We start from the raw sequence: 24,427 nt of genomic DNA on the forward strand, positions 1-24,427 counted from the left end.
CAGTAATTCATCCAGGCCACAGGTCTTGGAGGTGTAGCTGCCGGCTGGGTAAGGGGTCGGCCATTACAACCTACAGTACTTCTCTCTATATCAAGACGTATACTTCAGTATTTACAGCTGAACCCGTACCATCCAGGTCTCGGTGTTTGATTACTTTTTCACTTGAACTTTAGTGTCCATTGCTACCTTCTCAAGAAGTCCTTAACATCCTTTTGACTTTGCTAAGACTTCAATATTTGTAGTTGTCTCTACTTTGGTATTTATTACCCTATTGCCCATCTTCTATCTTTTCATGTATCCTAACATAAAGCCAGTTTTCTTCTGTTGAATGCGAGTCGTGCTTTGCACCACTTCTATTTTTCCTACTCATTTTTGTAATCTTCTCTACATCAATCGCCTTTTTTCCCTCCTATCTAACCTGCTGTGTGTATTATCACCCATTATTTTGGGAGAAGGGTGCTAAGGAAAGAGCTGCCAGGGAAAATGAAAAGAGGAAGGCCTAAGAGAAGGTTCATGGATGTGGTGAGAGAGGACATGCAGGTGATGGGTGTAACAGAGCAAGATGCAGAGGACAGAAAGGTACGGAAGAAGATGATCCGCCGTGGAGACCCCTAATGGGAGCAGCCAAAAGAAGAAGATCCCTTGGCAAGAGTGATCTATGTACCCAGTAGTCCATCACATCACAATCCTACCATTTCTCTGCAGTCATCTGATGTCAAGCACATTCTGAATATCCAGATTCTGCTCTCACCCATAACCGGCTGCATTAATCCCAAGAAGGCAATCTGTGCTCATCAAACTTGCCTGCCCCCGTTCCTCACTAGCAAACCCCATGGGTTAGCATAACGTAATATTTGATTGCTGTCTCCGCAGTCATTCAGCCTACATCTACTAAATATGGTTCATTATCGAATTTGTAAATGTAAGCTGTACAGAAATTTGTGCAAATCCACGTCCAGTGGCATGTCCCATGCTCCTGTTACCAATGGATAATAATAATGCACTTAATTTATATACCAACTTTCCTATACTCAAGACAGTTTCCTGTAACACCCCCTTCCCTCTTGATTATTAAGTGCATATGATTGCATAATATATAAATGACTTGGATAGGAATAAAAGTAACACGCTGGTAAAGTTTGCCATTGATACCAAGCTTGGTGGATTGGCAGATAATGCAGAATCCATAGAATCATTACAGAGGGACACAGCATACAGGATTTGGCAGATGAAACTTAACGTCAGTAAATGTAAAGTATTACATGTAGGAAGTAAAAAGGTTACGTTTCAATACACAATGGGGGTCTGAAAATCAACAGTACACCAAATGAGAAGGATTTAGGAGTCATAGTGGACTGAACACCATCAACTGCCAGACAGTGTTCAAAAGCCATTAAGAAGGCAAAGAGTAGAGTACAAGTCCAAGGAGGTTATGATGAAGCGTTAACACACACTGGTACACTGGTGAGGCCTCATCTGGAATACTACATGCAGTTTTGGTCTCCAGGCTACAAAAAGACATAACTGGAAAAGTCCTGAGACCAGGGCTACAGGGAATGAATTATGAAGTAAGATTAAAAGAGCTGAGCCTTACTCAGTTTAAGCAAAAGAAGATTAAGATTGAAGTGTTAAAACTTATAAAAGAAATTAGTACAGTGGAATGAGACTGTGACTTTAAAATAAGTTAACATGAGGACACTTGGACAATCTGTTAATGGTAAATTTCGCACTAAAAGATTTTCTTTATATAGAGAACCATAAACACATGGAATAAGTTACCAAGTAGTGTGGCAAACAGTAGAAGTTTAGGGGCTTTCAAAACCAGACTTGGATTGGACTGGCAAGCTTTGATGGGCTGAATGGCCTGTTCTTGTCTAGATTGTTCTAATGTTCTAATTTAAGTTTGTAAACTTTCATTGCAACTTTCTGTATGCGTTTTTGGCCTTGGACTCGTGACGCCAATGTGGAAACCCATGAGCAGCAAGCTGGAGTTTTCCGAGGAGCATGTTTCAGAAAGTATTTATACCTTAGAAAGTTTTTTAAATGAGAAATCAAGAACTGAATACAATTTCAATTTGCAGGCTGAGATTTCATTATAAGCAGCTTCCTTCAGAATGACATGACCATTTTTGCTGTATACAGTATGTGTGATTAAATGTCTCCTGTGATTGGCATTTTTTTTGTTTACTTACCTATGCAAGTCATTATACGCTAAACATGAGAAAGCATCAAGTACACAGCACCTCCCCTCACCTGGCTGCACTTTTTTTTAGTTTTTGATTCCAGACCCACTTCAAAGAAGCTGAGCATGAACAGACCCTCACCACTTCATGTAAAACACAGTCACACTCAGTCTGCCAGTCACATCTGCTCCTGACCAAACACCAAACCTAAGGCCTAGCTGACAGCCATTCAAGCATCACATCCCGTGCCCTGTGGCACTGAAAACACAACTATTTGATTTCTTACCTCTATCCTTCTTCAGGTTTCAGATGCTCCTCTTGCAGTCCCCGGTGGTCTGGCGACGTCTGCAAGTCCTGCACAGCCCCAGACATAGCTTGTTATTCAGCAGCACCTCTTAAGAATATATTTTTCCTGTCAGCCAAATGGGGATTTTGACAGAATGAACAAAAAAAGGGACTGCATCTAATATGACCCCCTTCTCTCCCCCCCCCCCAACCCATGAGGACTTTGTATCTTACATCTGGAAAGATCTAGTTGCCTGCCCAGTCTCTTTGCTGGAGCACAAGAGATAAAAGTAAAAGAGCTGTCAGTCAGCAGGATACATACAGCCCACGGCCCTCCCTGCCAGGCAGACTAAGGAGCCTTCTCTTGTCCTTAATGGCCAGCTCGGGTTTCAGCGATTCCAGTGCAGATACCGGCCATCCGTGGCCACTCAGAGCACACGACATAGCAGCTGCTTCATCTTGGAAGCATTAAGCCAGTTAAAATGTGAAAATTCTAATGGATGCAAGTGAGCATCTAGTTTTTGACCCATTCATTTAATGCATGTTGAGTTCAGCTTTGACTCATTTAAAAATAAAACAAAAAAAAAACAGGATTCTCTATCCCCTGCCTCATGCACACAAGGCAGTCCAATGGATATAAATTTTGAGAAGCCGCACACCAAGAGTCTTTCCAAGGCCTTTGACACCCTTTGCCAATATAACAGCAAAGGACAGCTTAGGACTCAAAGCCATGCCAACATTTGTTTACTCAGACACTCAAATCCTCCTGCCAGAAAAACGACCTGGACAAAGCTTTATAAAATTCCCCAGTCCATTCCATTACAGCAACTCGATAAGGTTTCCAGCTTTTCAAGAAAACAGCCTGTCAACCTCAACTGTAACTGAGAATAAATGATCAGATTCACTTGGGCCAGTGAACATTACTGTCTTGTGATAGCTGCCATCTCTAAAACAGCAGCTCGGGACACTCATATCCATTAGTAACTAGTGGAACATGAAGTACAAGACGGGGATTGGATGCTGATGAGAGGAAACGAGAGTAACAGCAACCTTCCACCTGGAGACCCAGTGTCTGTTGATAACCTGGGGGACAATATTACCTCTAAAAATAGTAACTGAAGCCAGTAGAGTCAGCATGACCTTTGACAACATGAACCAGAAGCCTGGGCACCCTTAATTAAAAAGGTTCTAGCCAGTCACAAAAACAATTGAAACTTAGCAAAATTTATGAACATTTAATTAGCAGAGGATCTCAGGAACTACATGGTCTGAGCTGAGAGCAGCTAGAAACCATCTTATCGCAGTCTGTAATAAGAGAAACTGGGAACCAGTGCACACAGGACAACATATTCTTGGGGTTAATATCACAACTGGAAAGAGGAAATTTAGTTAGTGGAGGACCTGGAGATGGAAAGTATGACATGCAACAAAGGAAACATGAAGAGAGAGCACCCTGGGACATTAGGAAGTAGGCAACAAGCAGCCAATGCACTCTAACTGTTGAAGACCTGGGATCTATTTAAGCCTGTGAAAGTCTGTAAGTCCGACTCCGTAAAATCTGCATCAAGAGGCCCTGAAAATTAAAAGAAAATGTGACCAGAGAAACAACGTTCTATAAAGCAACTAGAGCCAAGCACAGCCTGTGACAAGAGTAACCAGGATCAAAGGGCCATAGAAGTCAATAGATTAACTAGAAGGTACTATGACTTGGAAAGAAACAGGATCTTATAAGGGAACTTGATAAAACAAATTTATTTTTAGCTTTGGACATCCTCTGAAGAGCTAAAATTACTTAAGATTGAGGGAACAGGTATTCATTCAAAGTTCTTCACTCCAGAAACAATTGTTTATTAGGAGTGAAATTCATTTAGTGCAAGAAACATTATCCAGACATGATATAGGCAAAGTGGAGTTCTTCACAACGGCTACCCTACATGCTAAGGCATCATGGTCAATTGGTCACATTTTGAAAAATGCTGTTCCTGGCAGCTATATCATCATGTCTGCACCATCTTCTTCTGAGGATCAAAAACAAATTTCTTGAAGCTTAAGTTGATACTGACGGGATGCACATCAGACTTTGGCTCCTCAGATTTAGTGGGCTCCCCTTTGGATTTCTTCCGTGTTGTGGCAGAAAGCAATTCCTTGGTACTGGCAGATAGACCCTCTGCAGAAAACAAAGAAAAAAAGATTTTAATATTTTCAACTCCGTCCATACTATCATGGTGTCCAGCATTGCCAGAAATATAGAATGTATGTATTTTTGATTTATCAGTTTGGTCATAAATACTAAATACCATCCACATACCCACACAGAATACATAACGCCACAACCTAAAAAGGCCTCTGACGACATCAGAAAAAGGTCTGCAAATGCTCACCGCTGCGGAAAGACCACAAAAAAAAAAAAAAAAAAAAAAAATATCAAAGCAAAAAGCTAATTTGCAAAGAAATATCTACAAATGAAAAAAAATTTAAGGCATGGTGATACTAAATATTTGTTGAAATGTTACAGCCAGAGTCTGTTCCCTGGCTTATATTTATTTCCTTTTTTGTGACTTCTTTGTTTTTAAATCAATATTTGTCAGGTTAATTGTAATTTATGTATTTTTGCTCAGTTTTTGAGGTTTCCCTTTATTGCTCTGCTCTCTTTTGTACCGTGGGTGGGCCCACCTTGTTATCACCGGTGAGTGGCGCAGTGGTAGTGCTGCTGCTTTGCAGTAAGGAAACTGTGGAAGATTGTGGGTTCGCTTCCCGGTTCCTCCCTGTGTGGATAGCTGTTTGAGTACTGAGAAAAGCGCTATATAAATGTAATGAATTATTATTATTATTATTATTAAAGTCTGCCCTCTGCCAATACATTGCGGGGCTGGGAAGTTGATCCTGCAGTGGTTCATTAAAGTAAGTACTGATTTTTCTTGCTTCTTAGATTATTACAGTCATATAAAAAAAGTTCGGGAACTACTCTCAGCCTGCATAATAATTTACTTTCAACAAAAAAGATAACAGTGGTATGTCTTTCATTTCCTATGAACATCTGAGTACTGGGGTGTTTTCCAAACAAAGATTTTTAGTGAAGCAGTATTTAGTTGTATGAAATTGTGAAAAAAATGTGAAAAACTGGCTATGCAAAAATGTGGGTCCCCTTGTAATTTTGCTGATTTGAATGCATGTGATTGCTCAATACTGATTACTTGCAACACCAAATTGGTTGGATTAGCTCGTTAAGCCTTGAACTTCATAGACAGGTGTGTCCAATCATGAAAAAGGGTATTTAAGGTGGTCAATTGCAAGTTGTGCTTCCCTTTGACTCTCCTCTGAAGAGTGAAAGCTTGGGATCCTCAAAGCAACTCTCAAAAGATCTGAAAACAAAGATTGTTGAGTATCATGGTTTAGGGGAAGGCTACAAAAAGCCATCTCAGAGGTTTAAACTGTCAGTTTCAACTGTAAGGAATGTAATCAGGAAATGGAAGGCCACATGCACAGTTGCTGTTAAACCCAGGTCTGGCAGACCAAGAAAAATACAGGAGCGGCATATGCGCAGGATTGTGAGAATGGTTACAGACAACCCATTGATCACCTCCAAAGACCTGCAAGAACATCTTGCTGCAGATGGCGTAACTGTACATCGTTCTACAATTCAGTGCAATTTTCACAAAGAATATCTGTATGGCAGGGTGATGAGAAAGAAGCCCTTTCTGCACTCACGCCACAAACAGAGTCGCTTGTTGCATGCAAATGCTCATTTAGACAAGCCAGATTAATTTTGGAACAAAGTGCTTTGGACTGACGAGACAAAAATGAGTTATTTGGTCAGAACAAAAAGCGCTTTGCATGGAGGAAGAAGAACACCACAATTCAAGAAAAACACCTGCTACTTACTGTCAAATTAGGTGGAGGTTCCATCATGCTGTGGGGCTGTGTGGCTAGTTCAGGGACTGGGGCCCTTGTTAAAGTCGAGGGTCGCATGAATTCAACCCAATATCAACTTCTTCAGGATAATGTTCAAGCATCAGTCACAAAGTTGAAGTTACGCAGGGGTTGGATATTCCAACAAGACAATGACCCAAAACACAGTTTGAAATCTATAAAGGCATTCACGCAGAGAGAAGTACAATGTTCTGGAATGGCCGTCACAGTCCCATGACTTGAATATAATCGAAAATCTATGGGATGATTTGAAGCAGGCTGTCCATGCTCAGCAGCCATCAAACTGAACTGAAGAGATTTTGTATGGAAGAATGGTCAAAAATACCTCCATCCAGAATCCAGACACTCGTCAAAGACTATAGTAGCAGTAGCATATTTTTTTCCTGCCTGTGTACTGAGACAACTCAACATTATTAGATAATGAATACTGAGTTATAATGATAATAGCATTCTAGAGGATAACATAAGGACCTAGTTTAATTTAAGCCATGAAGGGGTTCTCTAGTATGAAACTCATTCCAAAATAATCTTCCAAATGGCTGTACATACATGACAGCAAAAAACCTGAAACAAAACTTAAAACTTTTGGCAGAAAGAATGGTTAAAATTCTTCAAAGCAGACAATGAAACTGATTAATAATTAGAGGAAATGTTTGGATGCTCTCATTGCTAGTAAAAGACATGTTGCCATTCAATAAATAATGGAAAACAGATTCAGATTATCTTCTTTAAATACTGAATGCCAGATCATTTTTAAACTATTTTAGATATAAAAGCAATGTTTTGTATAAACAAGGTAATGATCCCAACCTAAGTCCTGTATGCTACTGAGATTACTGTAATGGTTATACAGATATGTGGTATTTACAAATAAATTTCCCTTCCCTCCAATATCTGCTCATAATCTAGCACTTGCAAGGCTTGAATAACTTCAAAGATAGTATGTAATAAAATGCATGCAAGCGTAATTTAAGTATCTTCCTTACACTTCCCTACACTTTCCAAGAATACTGACAGTTCCCAAATAGGGCCCAGTGGTGGCTCTGAGGCTAGGGATCTGCACGGGCAATCGGAAGGTTGCTGGTTCAGATCTCCAAAATCCACTCCAAGGCCGTTAACCTGTAATTGCTCTGTCCTGGGTATGACGTTTACTTGCATCCAGCTGTGCAAGAAGGCCCTCCAACCTACAGGAAAAACTTGGGGATTGGTGGCAGAGTTGGCACTTCAGCCACCATAAAAAAAACCTCACACTGTTCCATTTCATCTGAACTAGTGTGGTGCTGAGGTGTCACCCATTGCATGGCTGCACTTGGGTCCTAATCTGGGATCACGAGGTGGTTTGTCATGTGGTGGGTGCGGCAACACACTGTATCAGCACACGCTCCTAACCTCCACCTCTCTCTCTCTACACACTGTGTGGATATCTGAAAATATAACTGAAACAGAAAAGAATGGTTCTGGATGTGGGTTTACACATCAGAATGCCACTCTTCAAATGCTACTGGAAAAAAAATCCATACTGCAGCATGTAAGCAACAGGGCAGCAAATGGAAATCCATGATTATAAGATTGGAAAGAAACTAAACAAGTTCTATGCAAACTTCTACTTGGAAATCTCCCTTTCAGTAGCAGCATAACTGTTTCTGTATCTTGTTAGTAAACATCACATTTTAATAGTCCCCAAAAAATATGTTTTTAAAGAAAGTATTAAATTCTGAGCTCCTTAGGTACACATTCAGATATCTTAATACAATGGAGGATGGAAATGCACCTTGTAATAGATATATATCCCTTCTTATGTAAGTAACTGCTCAAGTCACACCAGTGAAGTACCCAACGGTTATACCGGAGTAAAGATAGAGAGACCTTTCTGGAAAATTACTTCAGTTGTCCACGAGAAATCTATTCAAGTAGGAATTTTAAAGTATCTGATATTAGGTGTACTTAAGTATCTCTATTTTATAGTCAGAAAAAGTTATTTTATTTTTTGAGTGAGTTGTATCATAATCACCTGAAGCAATGGCATTTAGCATTTTAATGATTATACCTTATATCAGTGTGGAGGGCACTAACACGGTACAAAGGAGCTAATCTATTCCTGAATACTCTTTTGTAGAGAATTTTTGTAATGTGAACACCTAATTACAATTAATTTAAATGACAAACAGTTTTAAGAAATCCCTGTCCCTAAAAATGACCTTAATTTTTGTTGAAGTAACTCTGAGCTACTTGAAAATTGGCAGGATTAGTTTACCAATTCATTAGTCATCAAAATATACCCTAATGAGCCATTGCCCCTTATTAAATAATATTTAATAAAACACTTCACTTAGACTGTATCACTTCTGGTTTCACAATCAAAGAAATGGTCTTTTATTTTTTCTTGAGTTTTCCCAATTGGTTCACTTTCTGTATTAGTATGGTATGGTAGTGTCCATGATGATGTGAGAAGACATGTGCACAACACATATGACAAGGTAAGTGAAACACTTACAAAAAAACTCACAAGACTAGAGATTTATGCTTTAATCTGCATGCTGCATTAAAGGGAAATATATGCTTATGTGATTTTACTGGAAACAGCAGCACTGCTTGGATTTGTGAACAGAACATTGTCACAGAAGGAATAAAGTGCCATCATCCAAAAAAACTCACTTCAATGGCAGCCCTGTACTCAGATACAGTACTGGAAACTGTTAAAAGAGTTCAATGAAATGCCAACACTATTTGCACAGAAAAAAAAACATCTTTCAGTTAGTAAACTACCTTTGAGTGCAACAATGACAACTAAAGTGGGCTGTCAGAATGCATAATTCATGGTACTTGTCACTGGACAGACACAGCAGTCAAAGACATGAAACTCTTCTACTGCAGAAACATATGGTGTAGTAACAGTAGGCTAAGGAACACAAACACTGAGTGCTGAAGGTGAAATGAATCTTGATTTCCTTTAGGTTCACACAGATGAGAGGACCAAGACCAGGATGTGGCAAATATTCCAAGAGTCTATGAACCACCCTGTCAAGTGTCAAAAAAGCTGGCTGATGGAGGACAAATACTGGAATGCCAGAGGATGTGTAAGCACTGTTTTCAATTTGTCTATTCTGTGCACAGTATATATCACATTCATACATACATTAAATGAAACTGAAACTCCCCCTTTACACCTGCCATCAATATACACTTTCAGTGAATCGATCATAATCATTTAGCGATTGATTGATTAATTAATTCATTCATTCATTTTCCACCGTTTATCCAGGACCGGGTCGCAGGGGCAAGCAACAGTCTTAGCAGTGAGGCCCATACGGTATGTACCTTTCTGCATCCACATGTGCCAACTCATGCTGTGGGATTCCAAGGTTTTCCCAGGCCATCTAAGAGATATAATCATCCCAGCGAGGCCTGGGTCTTCCGCACGGTGTCATCTCAGCTAGTTGTGTCTATTAAACCTCCACAGGGAGGCGTCCAGGAGATATCTGTATCAGATGTCCGAATCACCTAGACTGGTTCCACTCAATGCGGGTCTGCAGCTCTACTCCGAATGTCTCACGGATGTCTGAGCTTCTCACCCTGTTTCTAAGGAAGAGTCCACCCACCCTGTGGAGAAAGTTCACTGTATCCAAAATCTCGTTCTTTCGCTTATTACCCAAAGCTCATGACCACAGGTGAGGGTAGGGATATACAGCACTGTGCAAAAGTTTTAGGCAGGTGTGAAAAAATGCTGTAAACAAAGAATGCTTTCAAAAATGAAAGTGTTAATCATTTATTTTCATCAATCAACAAAATGCAGTGAATGAACAAAAGAGAAATCTAAATCAAATCAATATTTGGTGTGACCACCCTTTGCCTTCAAAACAGCATCAATTCTTCTAGGTACACTTGCACACAGTTTTTGAAGGAACTCGGCTGGTAGGTTGTTCCAAACATCTTGGAGAACTAACCACAGATCTTCTGTGGATGTAGGCTTCCTCACATCCTTCTGTCTCTTCATGTAATCCCAGATACACTTGATGATGTTGAGATCAGGGCTCTGTGGGGGCCATACCATCACTTCCAGGACTTCTTGTTCATGTTTACGCTGAACACAGTTCTTAATGACTTTGGCTGTATGTTTGGGGTCGTTGTCCTGCTGCAGAATAAATATGGGGCCAATCATACGCCTCCCTGATGGTATTGCATGATGGATAAGTATCTGCCTGTATTTCTTAGCATTGAGAACACCATTAATCCTGACCTCCAACTCCATTTGCTGAAATGCAGCCCCAAACGTTCAAGAAACCTCCACCATGCTTCACTGTTGCCTGCAGACACTCATTATTGTGCCGCTCTCCAGCCCTTCGACGAACAAACTGCCTTCTGCTACAGCCAAATATTTCAAATTTTGACTCATCAGTCCAGAGCACCTGCTGCCATTTTTCTGCACCCCAGTTCCTATGTTTTCGTGCATACTTGAGTCGCTTGGCTTTGTTTCCACGTCGGAGGTATGGCTTTTTGGCTGCAACTCTTCCATGAAGACCACTTCTGGCCAGACTTCTCCGGACAGTAGATGGGTGTACCTGGGTCCCACTGGTTTCTGCCAGTTCTGAGCTGATGGCACTGCTGGACATCTTCTGATTTTGAAGGGTAAGAAGCTTGATGTGTCTTTCATATGCTGCACTAAGTTTCCTTGGCCGACCACTGCGTCTACGATCCTCAACGTTGCCCGTTTCTTTATGCTTCTTCAAAATAACTTGAACAGCACATCTTGAAACCCCAGTCTGCTTTGAAATGTTTGTCTGGGAGAGACCTTGCTGATGCAGTATAACTACCTTGTGTCTTGTTGCTGTGCTCAATCTTGCCATGACATGAAACTGTCTCCCACAACCTCACCTTGGTAGCAGAGTTTGTCTGTTCCTCACCCAGTTTTAAGCCTCCTACACAGCTGTTTCTGTTTCAGTTAATGACTGTGTTTCAACCTACGTGTGACATTGATGATCATTAGCACCTGTTTGGTATAATTGGTTGATCATACACCCGACTATAATCCTACAAAATCCCCGACTTTGTGCAAGTGTACCTATAAGAATTGATGCTGGTTTGAAGGCAAAAGGTAGTAACACCAAATATTGATTTAGATTTTACTTTTGTTCGCTCACTTTGCATTTTGTAAATTGATAACAATAAACAATCATTATTTATATTTCTGAAAGCATTCTTTGTTTACAGCATTTTTTCACACCTGCCTAAAACTTTTGCACAATACTGTAGGTCAACTGGAAAATCAAGAGCTTTGCCTTGGGGTTCATTTCCTTTTTCACCGCTACAGATCAGTATAAGTGATGGCATAACATGTGCTCCCAAGCCCCTATCTGTCAGTCGATTTTACCTTCCCTTTCCCCTTTACTTAGAAACAAGACTTTGAGATACCTAAACTCCTCCACTTGTGGCAGTAACTCACCTCCCATTCAGAGAGGACAAAACATCCTTATCCTACTGAGGACCAAGGGCTTGTATTTGTAGATGCTGATCCTCATCCCTGCCAATTCATACTTGGTCTCAATCCATTACAAATGGACTTTACAGCCCAATGAAGGCAACAGGACCATGTCATCTGCAAATGGCAGTGACTCAGTTCTAAGGCCACCGAACTGGACACCCTCCCTCCTCCAGCTGCGCCTTGATTTCCTGCCCCTGAAAATCACAAACAGGATAGGTGACAAAGTACAGCCTTGGTGGAGCCCCACACCCACTGAGAATAGTGCTGATGTTTTTCCAGAGTATATAGACACAGCTCTAGCTGCGATTATATAAGGATTGAAAGGCCCTTATTTGATAGCACTTGACCACAGTAAAAGATGTTAGTGCACACATTTGAAGGAGGTCTGAAACAAATGACGAACAAATTTAACACAAGTGTAGATGTCAATGTACTTTATATCCATATATAAAAACCACATAATTATAAGCAGATTTAACTCTAGCAAAGGAAATGTGCCACAGGATTTCTATTTGAATACGAAGTGGCCACTGGGGAAAAACGTAATCTGGCTAAATTAAACCTGGATGAAACCTTGACACAAATTACTAATGCCAGATATAACGAAGGCTAAAGTCTGCACATTAGTGCTCATTTAATTCAGTGTCATCATGACTTGGATTCCCGCTATTAACAACTGGAGCTTTTCTTGCAACTCTGATTTCCAGAGAATACTTACATACTGTATGCATTTCTAACCTCAAGACAGTAGCTCTCTTCACCAAAATATTGTATTTATGTGTGTGTATACACACACACACATTAAATATATTATATATATACACATACAGTATATACATATATATATACATACATACATATATACACATATATATATACATACATACATATATACACATATATATATACATACATACATATATACACATATATATATACATACATATATATATACACATATATATATACATACATACATATATACACATATATATATACATACATACATATATACACATATATATATACATACATATATATACATATATATATACACTAGCAAAATACCCGCGCTTCGCAGCGGAGAAGTAGTGTGTTAAAGAGGTTATGAAAAAAAAAGGAAACATTTTAAAAATAACGTAACATGATTGTCAATGTAATTGTGTTGTCATTGTTATGAGTGTTGCTGTGTTTTATATGTATAAAATACACACACACACATATAAACATATATATACATATACATATACACATATATATACATATCTACATTTATATATATATATATATATATATATATATATACATATACACATCCACATATCAACATATATATATACACATATATACACACACACACGCTTTATGGGTGATGATTGTTTTACTGTTTTAATCTTTATTTTATTTTATTGTAGAATCAACTCCTATCTGCGCACAGCAGGGCAGCCGTGGGCGGATGCGTATGGTGTATTCACTCCATGTTATCGTGCATTGCGCTGTCAGTGGTATTTTGATAAAAGAATTTGAACAACATATAAGAAGCGTATAAATTATTAAACAGTAAAACATTAACATTTAAGAAGTAAAGTTACATGAAGTATTACTGCAGTGCCTTCGGGTATACCTCATTTTTTGTTTGCCCATGACATGCTTAAATGTATAAATTTTTTGGTGCACCTACCCGAGAACACGCGACATATAACCGAGCGTGGGAGAAGCATGGATTTTAAACACGCGTTGAGTTCATCTGCTGGTCTCCCTCGTGGAATAACTGTAATGTTTGACTAAAATCTACAGCGAGTAAAACGACATTACCTCCTATTTTTTTTTTTTACAATCTCTGAGATCTTGCTTTTTTCGGTTCAAGGCTTCATAAGCTCTTTTATGTTGTATGGTGTACTTATCCCAAACCATCATCTTTGAATGTTGCAAGACTTTCGCCTTGTATGTAGATCGGGGTAATTACATTCATTGCATTCCTAGTCTGAATCACAATCTGATTGTATGGGTGGTTACCTGGCACTGTAGGGTTGCCACCCGTCCTTTAAAATACGGAATCGTGCCGCGTTTGAGAATGAAATTGCGCGTCCCGTTTTGAATCAGTACTGGACGGGATTTATCCCGTATTTTTTTTATCATTTTTTTTTTTAAAGCAGCGTCTCATGCAAATCATCCCACACGCATTTTATGAAGATGCCTCCTTTCCTACTTTGGATTGGGTAATACTTGATGTCATCGTTAGTTTGATTGGTGTTTTTAACTGTCCAGTGAGGAGGGCGTGTCTTTTAAGTACAGTCTGCAAAGTGTTGGCACTGAGATGTGGCGTCAGCGCCATAGTTGAAGCCCCTAACGTTGCGGTCAGCAAGTCGGCTAACATCCGCCATGTGCCGTCTTTCAGTTGCGAGAAGCAGATCATAGAATGGTTGAAACTGTTGCCCCTAACGTTGCGCCACGGCGTGTGGTTCGTTTATACCTCGTGTCTTCTCATTAAACTTTTATCTCGCGAATATGTTATTGCAATCCGCAGCGGGAGCGTTTCTATAAACTTAATTGAAACTTACGTTTTACACCGTGCTTTGTTTCCCTTATGAACATGCTTGTATGCTTAACTCGCTCCGTTCTCAATTGTTTAATTAATTTGTTGCTCTTCGCTGTTTGCGGCTGTTCCTCCATTTCCCCCTACTTCCTTGTTTTATCTCGCGAATATGTTATTGCAATCCTTAACGGGAGTGTTTCAATAAACTGATTGAAAATAGTTTTGCATTTACCTTTTTAGTAATAGGCGAGCTTTTAAGCCTGAGAAATCACCCCGTAAATGCACACGTTTAATTGGACATGTGTTAATATGTATGGTTACACAGTATTAAAAGACAGTGAACAACGTCAGTTACCTTTCTTCCCGCGTTTGATAAAAGGTGAGCTTTTAAGCCTGAGAAATCACCCCGTAAATGCACACGTTTAATTGCACGTGTTAATATGTATGCTTACACAGTATTAAAAGTCAAAAATTAACGTCATTTACCTTCGTTCCCGCGTGTGACTCGTGCTGTAAATGTCTTCCTTGTTTTTAGTTCACGTGATTACGTAGGAGGCGTGATGACGCGATACGTGACTCCGCCTCCTCCATTACAGTGTATGGACAAAAAATATGTTCCAGTTATGACCATTACGCTTTGAATTTCGAAATGAAACCTGCCTTACTTTTGTAAGTAAGCTGTAAGGAATGAGCCTGCCAAATTTCAGCCTTCCACCTACACGGGAAGTTGGAGAATTAGTGATGAGTGAGTCAGTCAGTCAGTCAGTGAGGGCTTTGCCTTTTATTATTATAGATACATATATATATATATATATATATATATATATATATATATATATATATATATATATATATATACACACACACACACATACATAAATATAAAGTGGGTATAGAAAAGAATCCTCCCCCCTCGAAATATTACCTTTTTTTTTTTGCTTTACAGCCTTAAATGAAAACACACACAAAAATATTTCTTCTCAGCTTTACTTACTCAATGCAACCTATAAAATCCAAGTGAAAGATATCACAGCTGCAGTTCAGAAAAATTATAAAAAAAATCAGAAACAAGACATACTGAGATTAATAAAGAATCAACCCAATGTCAATATTTTGTTGAACTACCTTTTGCTTTAATGATAGCCTTGAGTCTGTTGGGATACTTCTCTATCAGCTTTGCACATATAGGTTGAGCAATATTGGCCCACTCTTCTTTACGGAACTGTTAAAGTTCACTCAAATTGGATGGTGAGCGTTGGTGGACTGCTATCTTCAAATCTTTCCACAGATTTTCAATGGGATTTAGGTCTGTGCTCGGACTGGGCCACACAAGGACATTCACTTTTTTCTCCTTCAGCCACTGTGTGGTCAATTTTTCTGTGTGCTTTGGGTCGTTGTCGTGTTGAAAGGTGAACATTCTGCCCATCTTCAACTTTCTGGCAGAGGGTAGCAGGTTTTCCTCAAGAATTTGATGATATTTTGCCCCATCCATTTTTCCTTCTACCCTAACGAGAGCCCCAGGCCCTGCGACAGAGAAACACCCCCACAACAGGATGCTGCCACCTCCATGCTTTACAGTAAGTATGGTGTGTTGTGGATGGTGAGCTACATTGGATTTCTGCCAGGTATACCTTTGATTTTGGTCTCATCATAAGACCTTTTTCTACTTGGCATCAGAATCTTCAAGGTACATTCTGGCAAAGCTCAAATGAGCCTTAATGTGGCCTTTCTTGAGAAGTGTCTTTTTCCTTGTGACCCTCCCGAACACGCCACAATTGTGGAGTGCTTGTGAAATTGTTGTCACATGCACACAATGACCACTCTTTGCCATAAAATCCTGTAACTCCTTCAAAGTGGCCATTGGCCTCTTGGTATCCTCTCTTACAAGTTTCCTCTTTACTCTTCCATTCAATTTGGAGGGACAGCCGGATCCAGGGAGGGCTCTAGTAGTACCAAACACTTGTCACTTCTTTACTATGGACTGTGCTCCTTGAGATTGATAAAGCCTTTGAGATTTTTTGTATCAATCTCCTGCCTCATGTCCGTCCACAACTCTATCCCTGAGATCTTTTGAAAGTGGCTTGCCACCCATTGTCAGTTGTTAGGTGTCAGTTGCACTACCAAGCAAGGGAATGCTCCAGGAACAGCTTCAGTAATCACACTGATTACAACTGATCACAGGTGGAAGCCAGTAACCATGGTCTGCAATGGAAATGGTGGGCACTTAGACCTGATTGAGTTTAGGAGGGGGGTAATACTTTATTAATCTCAGTATTTCTTGTTTTTTATTTTTTTTAATTATTCTGAACTATAGCTGTGATATCTTTCACTTGGATGTTATAGATTGCATTAAATAAGTAAATCTGGAAAAAATATTGGTTTGTGAGTTTTCATTTAAGGCTGTAAAGCAAAAAAAATGGGAATATTTCGAAAGGGGTGATTCTTTTCTATACCCACTGTATGTATGTATATATTATATATAATATATACACATCCCGCAGTAACTATCCTTCTAAAGCATTATTTGCAAGATCCTGTCTTGTGGGGCATTTCGAATGATTTCATGAATCTAGGAGCAAAGGATATCATTTTGGCCTGAATTAATATTACAATAATAAACAACACCAGAAAGAATTCAACTAGAAGATACCAATGAAGTTTACTAACATGGATAGCCTTTAAACATCATAATTGGCTGCACTATTGTTACTTTGTCTCTTTTTCAAAACAGTTTTGCTACTGGCCTACGAAACATCAAAGCTGACTACTTTGAATACATTTCTCATGTTTACCCACCTTGCCATTGAATCAAGTCTCCTGAGCCTCCAACTGTTCTTGTGTTAATTTACTGCCAAAGAAATCTTTAGTACTTTGAAAACAAATAAAAAAACAAAAAAAAAAAAAAAACAAACAAAATACAACTCTGCTGTGACAGGACCATAAGAGAACCATACAAAAACAAATTCCTTCAAACATCAATGAACTGAAGCTGTGTTAGAAGGAGAACTGGGCAAAAATTTCTGTAATTCGTGTATAGGACTGATAAACTCATACAAAGAATTAATTATTTCAAGTTATTTCTTCTAAATATGGTATACTTAATTTTAAAAGTATAACCCCTTATATGTGGTTTGTCGCCTGTGGTTATATACTGTAATTTAGGCCTTGGAAGGGACTAGATGATTGTTAGTTATGTGATAAATGGTTTTCACATGACTGAATACTGCAAGTTCACTTACTTTGTAAAGATTTCATGACTGTAGAAGGTAATATATAAAATAAACATCATGATACGTTGTGTCTTCTGTCATCTTTAGCTTTCAAGGTCAGTATGCGTTTTCACTCTCTCTCAGTCATGTCCAGTTTACTGATGATTTTTCTCATCATAGCCATTCCTGAAATATGCGTATTACAGCATGCATCACCTCCATACACCAAGAACAAATGGAACAGCTCGTATTTCTTGATTGTGTACATGCGCCTGTTAAATGCAAATATTTATGTTCTTCTGTCTCTGTTCCTCACAGACTGGGCTCCCCCATCATCTTCCATTTCTTTGATTTGTGTGCGTGTGTATACATATGTGACTAAACCCCTCTCATCAGAACTCATCAAGCTTAGCAACGCACTCTTGTATGTGTGCATCAATATGTCTCACCCTCCCTGCGTCTGGCTTCTCTTATCTGCTATAATCTCCTAAACTGATAACATTGCATGCGGGTGCCTTGTACTGTACCAGTAAGCATCCAGAATGCAGCGCCAGTCTGCCGGCAGGGTATGAACACCGTGCTTTAGGCTGTCTGACAAGGTTAAACAATCCTTCCAGTGGCTCCAAAAAGGCTAAAATGCCATTGAGAAGGGTAACAACAACGGATATTTTTTTTTTGGCTCTGCAAAAACGTTAAGCCAACCATATCCAAGGTGTAAGTAAACTCTGTAATAAGGTTAGCCAAACACATGAAATTTTAAAACAGGCACATTATCATGTAAATGTACTAAACTGTATACCACAGAGGACTGACTCTAAGCCATCTTACGGAATTAATAACTTTAAAGTTCTGATAACAATTCTATGGGGACAGCCAAATACCTATTTCAAACATTCTTTTAACTGGACAACCCTTTAAAAAGATTCTATTTTTACTACACAGTTTAACTACATCAGTCCCATAGAGTCTCTTTGAATGCATGAAAACAGATAATGTACAATCTCCTCTTCTTCTTCTTTCGGCTGCTCCCGTTAGAGGTTGCCACAGCGGATCATCTTCTTCCTTATCTTTCTGTCCTCTGCATCTTGCTCTGTTACACCCTTCACCTGCATGTCCTCTCTCACCACATCCATAAACCTTCACTTAGGTCTTCCTCTTTTCCTCTTCCCTGGCAGCTCTATCCTTAGCATCTTTCTCTTATTATACCCAGCATCTCTCCTCTGCACATGTCCAAACCAACGCAATCTCACCTCTCTGACTTTGTCTCCCAACTGTCCAACAATTAAGAATTACACTTACAAATACTGAATTTTTACTTATGCAAAGTGCTGTCATTATTCATTTTCATAGCTATCTGAAATACAATGCCCATAAAAAGTATTCACCAACTTGAATGTTTTCACATTTTCTTTAATATATTTTGCAGCTAATTTCGTACAACTTTGCAGAGATCTGTTTTAATTTTGACATTAAAGAGTCTTTTTCTGTTGATTAAAAATGCCAAATTAAATCCAATGTGATTCACTGTTGCATATAATAAAATCTGAAAACACCCATTGGGGTGAGTAATTTTATAGGCACTGTATTTAAAAACATTGGGGCTGCATTATGAAGCTGAAGACTTCCTACAAAAGGTTTAATTTTTGCCATCAGTAAGGATTACACATTACCAGGAAACCCATTCACATAAACTTCTGCTTAACAGATTCCCAGACAAAGCCTTCTAACTGTTCATATTATACACTGACCAGCTGCAACATTAAATCCACCTGCCTAATACTCTGTAGGTTCCCCTCGTGCCACCAAAACAACACTGACCTTTCGAGGCATGGACTTCATAAGACTAGTGAAGGTGTCCTGTGGTATCTGGCACCAAGATGCTAGCAGCAGATCTTTACAGTCCTATAACTTGTGAGATGGGTCATCCATGGACTAGACTTGATTTTCAAGCACATCCCACAGATGTTTGCTAAGACTGAGATCTGAAGGCCATGTCAACACCTTGAACCGTTCCTGAACAATTTTTTGCAGTGAGACAGGGTACATTATCCTGCTGAAAGAAGCCGCTGCCATCAGGGAATACCAATACCAAGAAGGCGTGCACATGGTCTGCAACAAATCTTACATAGGAAGCACGTGTCAACTATCATCCACATGATTGACAAAACCAAAAGTTTCCCAGTTGAACACTTCCCAGAGCATCACATTGCCTCTGCCAGCTTGCCCTCTGACAACAGTGTATCATGTTGCCATCTCTGCCCAGGTAAACAACACTCATACACTTGGCCGACCACATGATCTAAAAGAAAACATGATTCATCAAACCTGGCCACCTTCTTCCATTTCTCAATGGTCAATTTCAGACATTTTTAGTGGTGGGAAGGGGTCAGCATGGGCACTCTGACCTGTCTGCGGCTAACTGTGATACATTGCATTCCGACACCTTTCTCTCATGGCCAGCATTAAGTTTTTCAGAAATTTGTGCTACAGTAGCACTTGTGTAGAATTGAACCAGGCCGGCTACCCTTCTTGCCTCACAAACATTAATGAGCCTCGGGCCCTTATGATATTATCGCCAGTTAACCGGTTATCTATCCTTCCTTCGACCACTTTTGGCAGGTACTATCCATTATATACTGGGAACTACAAATAAGACCTGCCATTTTGAAGTTGCTCTCATACAGTCGTCTAGCTATCACATTTTGGCCAATGTCAAAGTTGATCAGGTGCATAAATTTAACCATTTTTCCTGCTTCCAACACATCACCTTCAAGAACTGACTGTTCATTTGCTGCCTAATATATGCCACCCCTTGGCAGGTGTCACTGTAACAAGATAATCAATGTTATTCACTTCACCTGCTAGTGGTTTTAATGTTGTATCCAATCGGTAAAGGGTTAGGGTCTTCTACCACTCTATTTTACGAGCAAAATTTTAAAACAAATATTATTTTAAATGTGTACACTACATTACACCGGGGAACCTGTATCATAAAGGAAGAAAACAAAAAAAAACAAAAAAAAAAAAAGTGGACATAATGAAAATTAGCGAAATTTCACACTGGAGACATGTAAACAACAGTTTACACTAAATGTGGCCTTGTTTAGCAGCGCAAAGTGATGAGGAGAAATGCTTTTATTTGAAATGCACCTTCATCTCCAATTCCTCTCTGCGCATGACCAAGAAGAAAACACAAACGTGTTTATAAAATTGTCACCCTTTCATCTTCTCTTTTCCAAACTTGGAAATCTTAATTAAAATTAAGACGCAATTTTAAAAGGCAGGTCAGCGCTTCAGAAAAGGCATTTCATCGGTGCATTTGTTTCATATTCTTTAGAACAGACAGTAATTATTTTTTCATTTAAAAAACAGGAAACACCAAGATTATCGTATAAAAGGCTGAATGATCACTCGTAGCGAGAGACAACAAACAAAAGCACAGCTTTAATGCTTTGTGTTTCATATTCTGCAGAAGCTGGTTTTTGAGGTCCTGTATTAAGAGAAACAAAAGACTTTTTTAATTAAAAGAAAAAAAATGCATTTGTTAAAAAAAGAAAAAAAAGTAAAAAAAGGGAAGGGGGAGTGAGCACCAGATAGAACAGAATAGAATACACATAGCAACTTTCTACAAGAGGTCACACAAACACATCCACACATCACTCTTCATTTTCACACACAGGGTAACAAAATCCTTGTCCAAAGTGGACACCACAAATAGATTTCATATGCTTTTGAAATGACTACTGCTCACTTCTGTTAAGTAAAAAGTCCCACTTGTAGATGACACTGTGCGACACTGACATAGAAGAAAATCCATAGGCAAAACGTGTAGTACAAAGGTTCATCCTCGTTTAGGGTCACTAAGGTATATTCTAAGACTCCAAGTCAGAAAGGTGAATTATTTGTGCAAAATAGGTCATTTAAGACTGGAATCGCAGCAGAGTGACTAAACCTGGAAGCTGGAAGTGCCTAGATGATTCATCTAGACATCAAGAGCCTTGGGGGGTTAAAACCATGTGAATAAGAAAGCTTAGGCTTGTTCAGAAAGGCCAAGAAGAGGTTACAGCAAGGTCAGAACCCTCAACTGGGAGCATCGGCTTTCTCTTGACATACTTTTACATGAGGTGCAGCAGCCTTTATACTATTAACCCAACATTGTTTATCTAACCTCTGACCTCTCAACTGCAACACACATACAGACTTGCCAGTGTGGGTGGCTCTCGCCTTTAAGTTCAGCTTAAGGCAAGAGCCAAAGAGAAAAAATAAAAAAAATGAAGGTCAGTCGCAGCATTCACTTTATAAATCTACGTGATCTGGGTCAGAAATGACACAAACGCCAGGAGCTGTACTCACCTGGGATGCGGACTTTGAACTTGCCACTCTGCCCAAAGCCACCTTCAATGATTCCTTTCTCTCCCGTAGACAAAGTGACTTTTAAACCTACAAAGAGTTGAATATTGGTCTCTTTCTTGAAAAGGTTTCGTCCAATGACTGTGTACTCATCTGACACCTGGCAAGGAGAAAAGCAGAGAATCAATGCTTTACACTTCCCCAGACAGACAGAAAGAAGATGTTGGGAGCAGCAGAATTTAACACTAGAGAGTCACAGCTGCGACATGACTGCTACATAGAGGAAGAATATGGTGACAACACCACTGTCAAATTGCAAAAAAATAAAATAATATTGTTCAGCCTGTCTAACCCAATTTAGGGTGGGGGAGAGGAGAACCTAACCGCAGCAATACCTGTACACTCCACATGGGCAACAACTGGATGTAGGATCAGTGAGGTAGCAACACTAGCTTCTTTACCACTGTGTCACCAAATTTGCTAAAAATAGGAATTACAAATATATTTTTCCTAAGCTTTTTGACTTCTTTGAAAAGGAAAGTCAAACATCATTCAAGCACCAAGTTAGAAAGAAGAATGACCAAGTGCTTATGTGATGAAACTATACAAGAGAGAAAAATAATTAAAACACAGTGTAAAATGGGCAGTTTGCAAATCAGAAACCATAGTGGTTAAACAAAAAATGTTAAAATGATTCCCTCAGCAATTAGTACTATAAAATGTAATAGTAGATGTTTTCTTTGTCTACGCCAACCCATGGCCAAAGCACAGGGTGCCACTGTGGTTTTCACAGACCCAATGCATGAGAAATAGGTGGAAACATTTATCGTATTTATCATTGAAGGAAAAAAAGCCTACAGAACAGAAGAGGCCAATTTATATCTCTTTTCTTAATGTTATTTAATGTCTTCTTGTAAAGCCCTGACAAAACCAAATAACCTTACATACAGTTTCTTCACTACATTCAGTTTCCCTCACTTTAAAAAAATAAACATATTTCATATTTGTAAGCTTAGGAGCAACTGCTTTCATTCTACTGGCCCACAGTTCCAATGGCAGAGACTTATTTCAGGAAGCAGTTAGGACATCAGACAGCTTAGCTGTGTTTTAGTCTCTTGCCTCTGCTGAGGGCGGCTATATGGAGGAAAGCACTACTCTGTAACTGAGTGATCATCTGAATTTCACTTACATCTGGATACTACTCAAGAGTTCTCGAATAAGCAAAGACATCTGACTGCTGGGAGTCTAATAATATCTGGAAGAAAGCTAATACTGCATTTCAGTGCAAGAACGCCACACCAATAGCTATGCATGGTGGTGACAGTTTCAAGCTTTGGAAAAACTAATTTGCTCTTTGTGGACCAAAGCACTATCAAAGCACGGCAGGAAATTGAAGCAAACTATACTAAAAGATCCTTTGCAGATGCTTCAGTTCAAGGTGGTGAAACTATTGTATCCTAGTAGAATCTCCTTTTTCATATATGTCATTTTGGTACTGTTTTTTGGTAGGTGGAGTGGTGGCTCTGAGGCTAGGGAGCTGCACTGGCAATCGGAAGGTTGCCGATTCGAATCCCGTAAATGCCAAAAGGGACTTTGCTCTGTTGGGCCCTTAAGCAAGGCCCTTAACCTGCAATTGCTGAGCGCTTTGAGTAGTGAGAAAAGCGCTATATAAATGCAAAAGAATTAATTAAATTATTAATTACTGCATAGCATTCTTTAATTAAATTAAATAATGTCAAAATGTGTGCTATTTTTACTTTCTCATATATGAATTACAGGGAAAGTATTGAAAAGCCAAGCAAAATGACACCTTTTATTGGCTAACTAAAAAGATTACAATATGCAAGCTTTCGAGGCAACTCAGGCCCCTTCTTCAGGCAAGATGTAATCTTGTACATCTTGCCTGAAGAAGAGGCCTGAGTTGCCTCGAAAGCTTGCATATTGTAATCTTTTTAGTTAGCCAATAAAAGGTGTCATTTTGCTTGGCTTTTCTCTACATTCATAATGGCTAACACGGTACAACACCCTAGTACTAGGGAAAGTATTGTAACTGTCCAAAAATCCAATGTCAAGATTTTGATGAATCTTGACGTTTTAGACCTCCCAGAGTCTGAAAATACTGAAAAAATCTGAAACATTTTTGGAAATATGTCTCTGTGTGTGTGTATGTAAACACGATAACTTGAGAACGCTTTTACTTAGGTCAACCTAATCTTCCATAAAAGTAGTAGATACAAAATGTACATTTCTATCAACCTTTGGGCTATTTCTGCTAACTGGAAGTGGTTACCTTTTATTCATGCAGCTGCAGAGTCCAATTTATTCAACTTTACTTTTATAATAATTCTTCAACGTATTATTAATTTGATTTGTTGTTCGTTCTTTAATGTACATAATATAAAAATATAATCATTGTCTTGCAGTTTACTCCTCAAATATCCATCCCCATATCTGA

At 39.1% G+C, this 24,427-nt stretch overlaps 1 protein-coding gene across 1 annotated transcript in view; it reads right to left on the bottom strand.

The window, feature by feature from the left end:
* Positions 1 to 4,216: 4,216 nt before the first annotated feature.
* Positions 4,217 to 24,427, bottom strand: part of eefsec (eukaryotic elongation factor, selenocysteine-tRNA-specific) — an 84,545-nt gene continuing 64,334 nt past the window's right edge. Inside the window, exons 6-7 of the mRNA XM_028824246.2 lie at positions 21,976 to 22,132; positions 4,217 to 4,635 (exon numbers count right to left, since the gene is read on the bottom strand). Of these exons, the coding sequence (XP_028680079.1) occupies positions 4,466 to 4,635; positions 21,976 to 22,132 (327 nt within the window). The 3' untranslated portion in view covers positions 4,217 to 4,465. The remainder of the gene's footprint in view (positions 4,636 to 21,975; positions 22,133 to 24,427) is intronic.

This window comes from Erpetoichthys calabaricus, chromosome 18 (assembly GCF_900747795.2).
Source record: "Erpetoichthys calabaricus chromosome 18, fErpCal1.3, whole genome shotgun sequence".
Taxonomy (NCBI): Eukaryota; Metazoa; Chordata; class Cladistia; order Polypteriformes; family Polypteridae; genus Erpetoichthys; species Erpetoichthys calabaricus.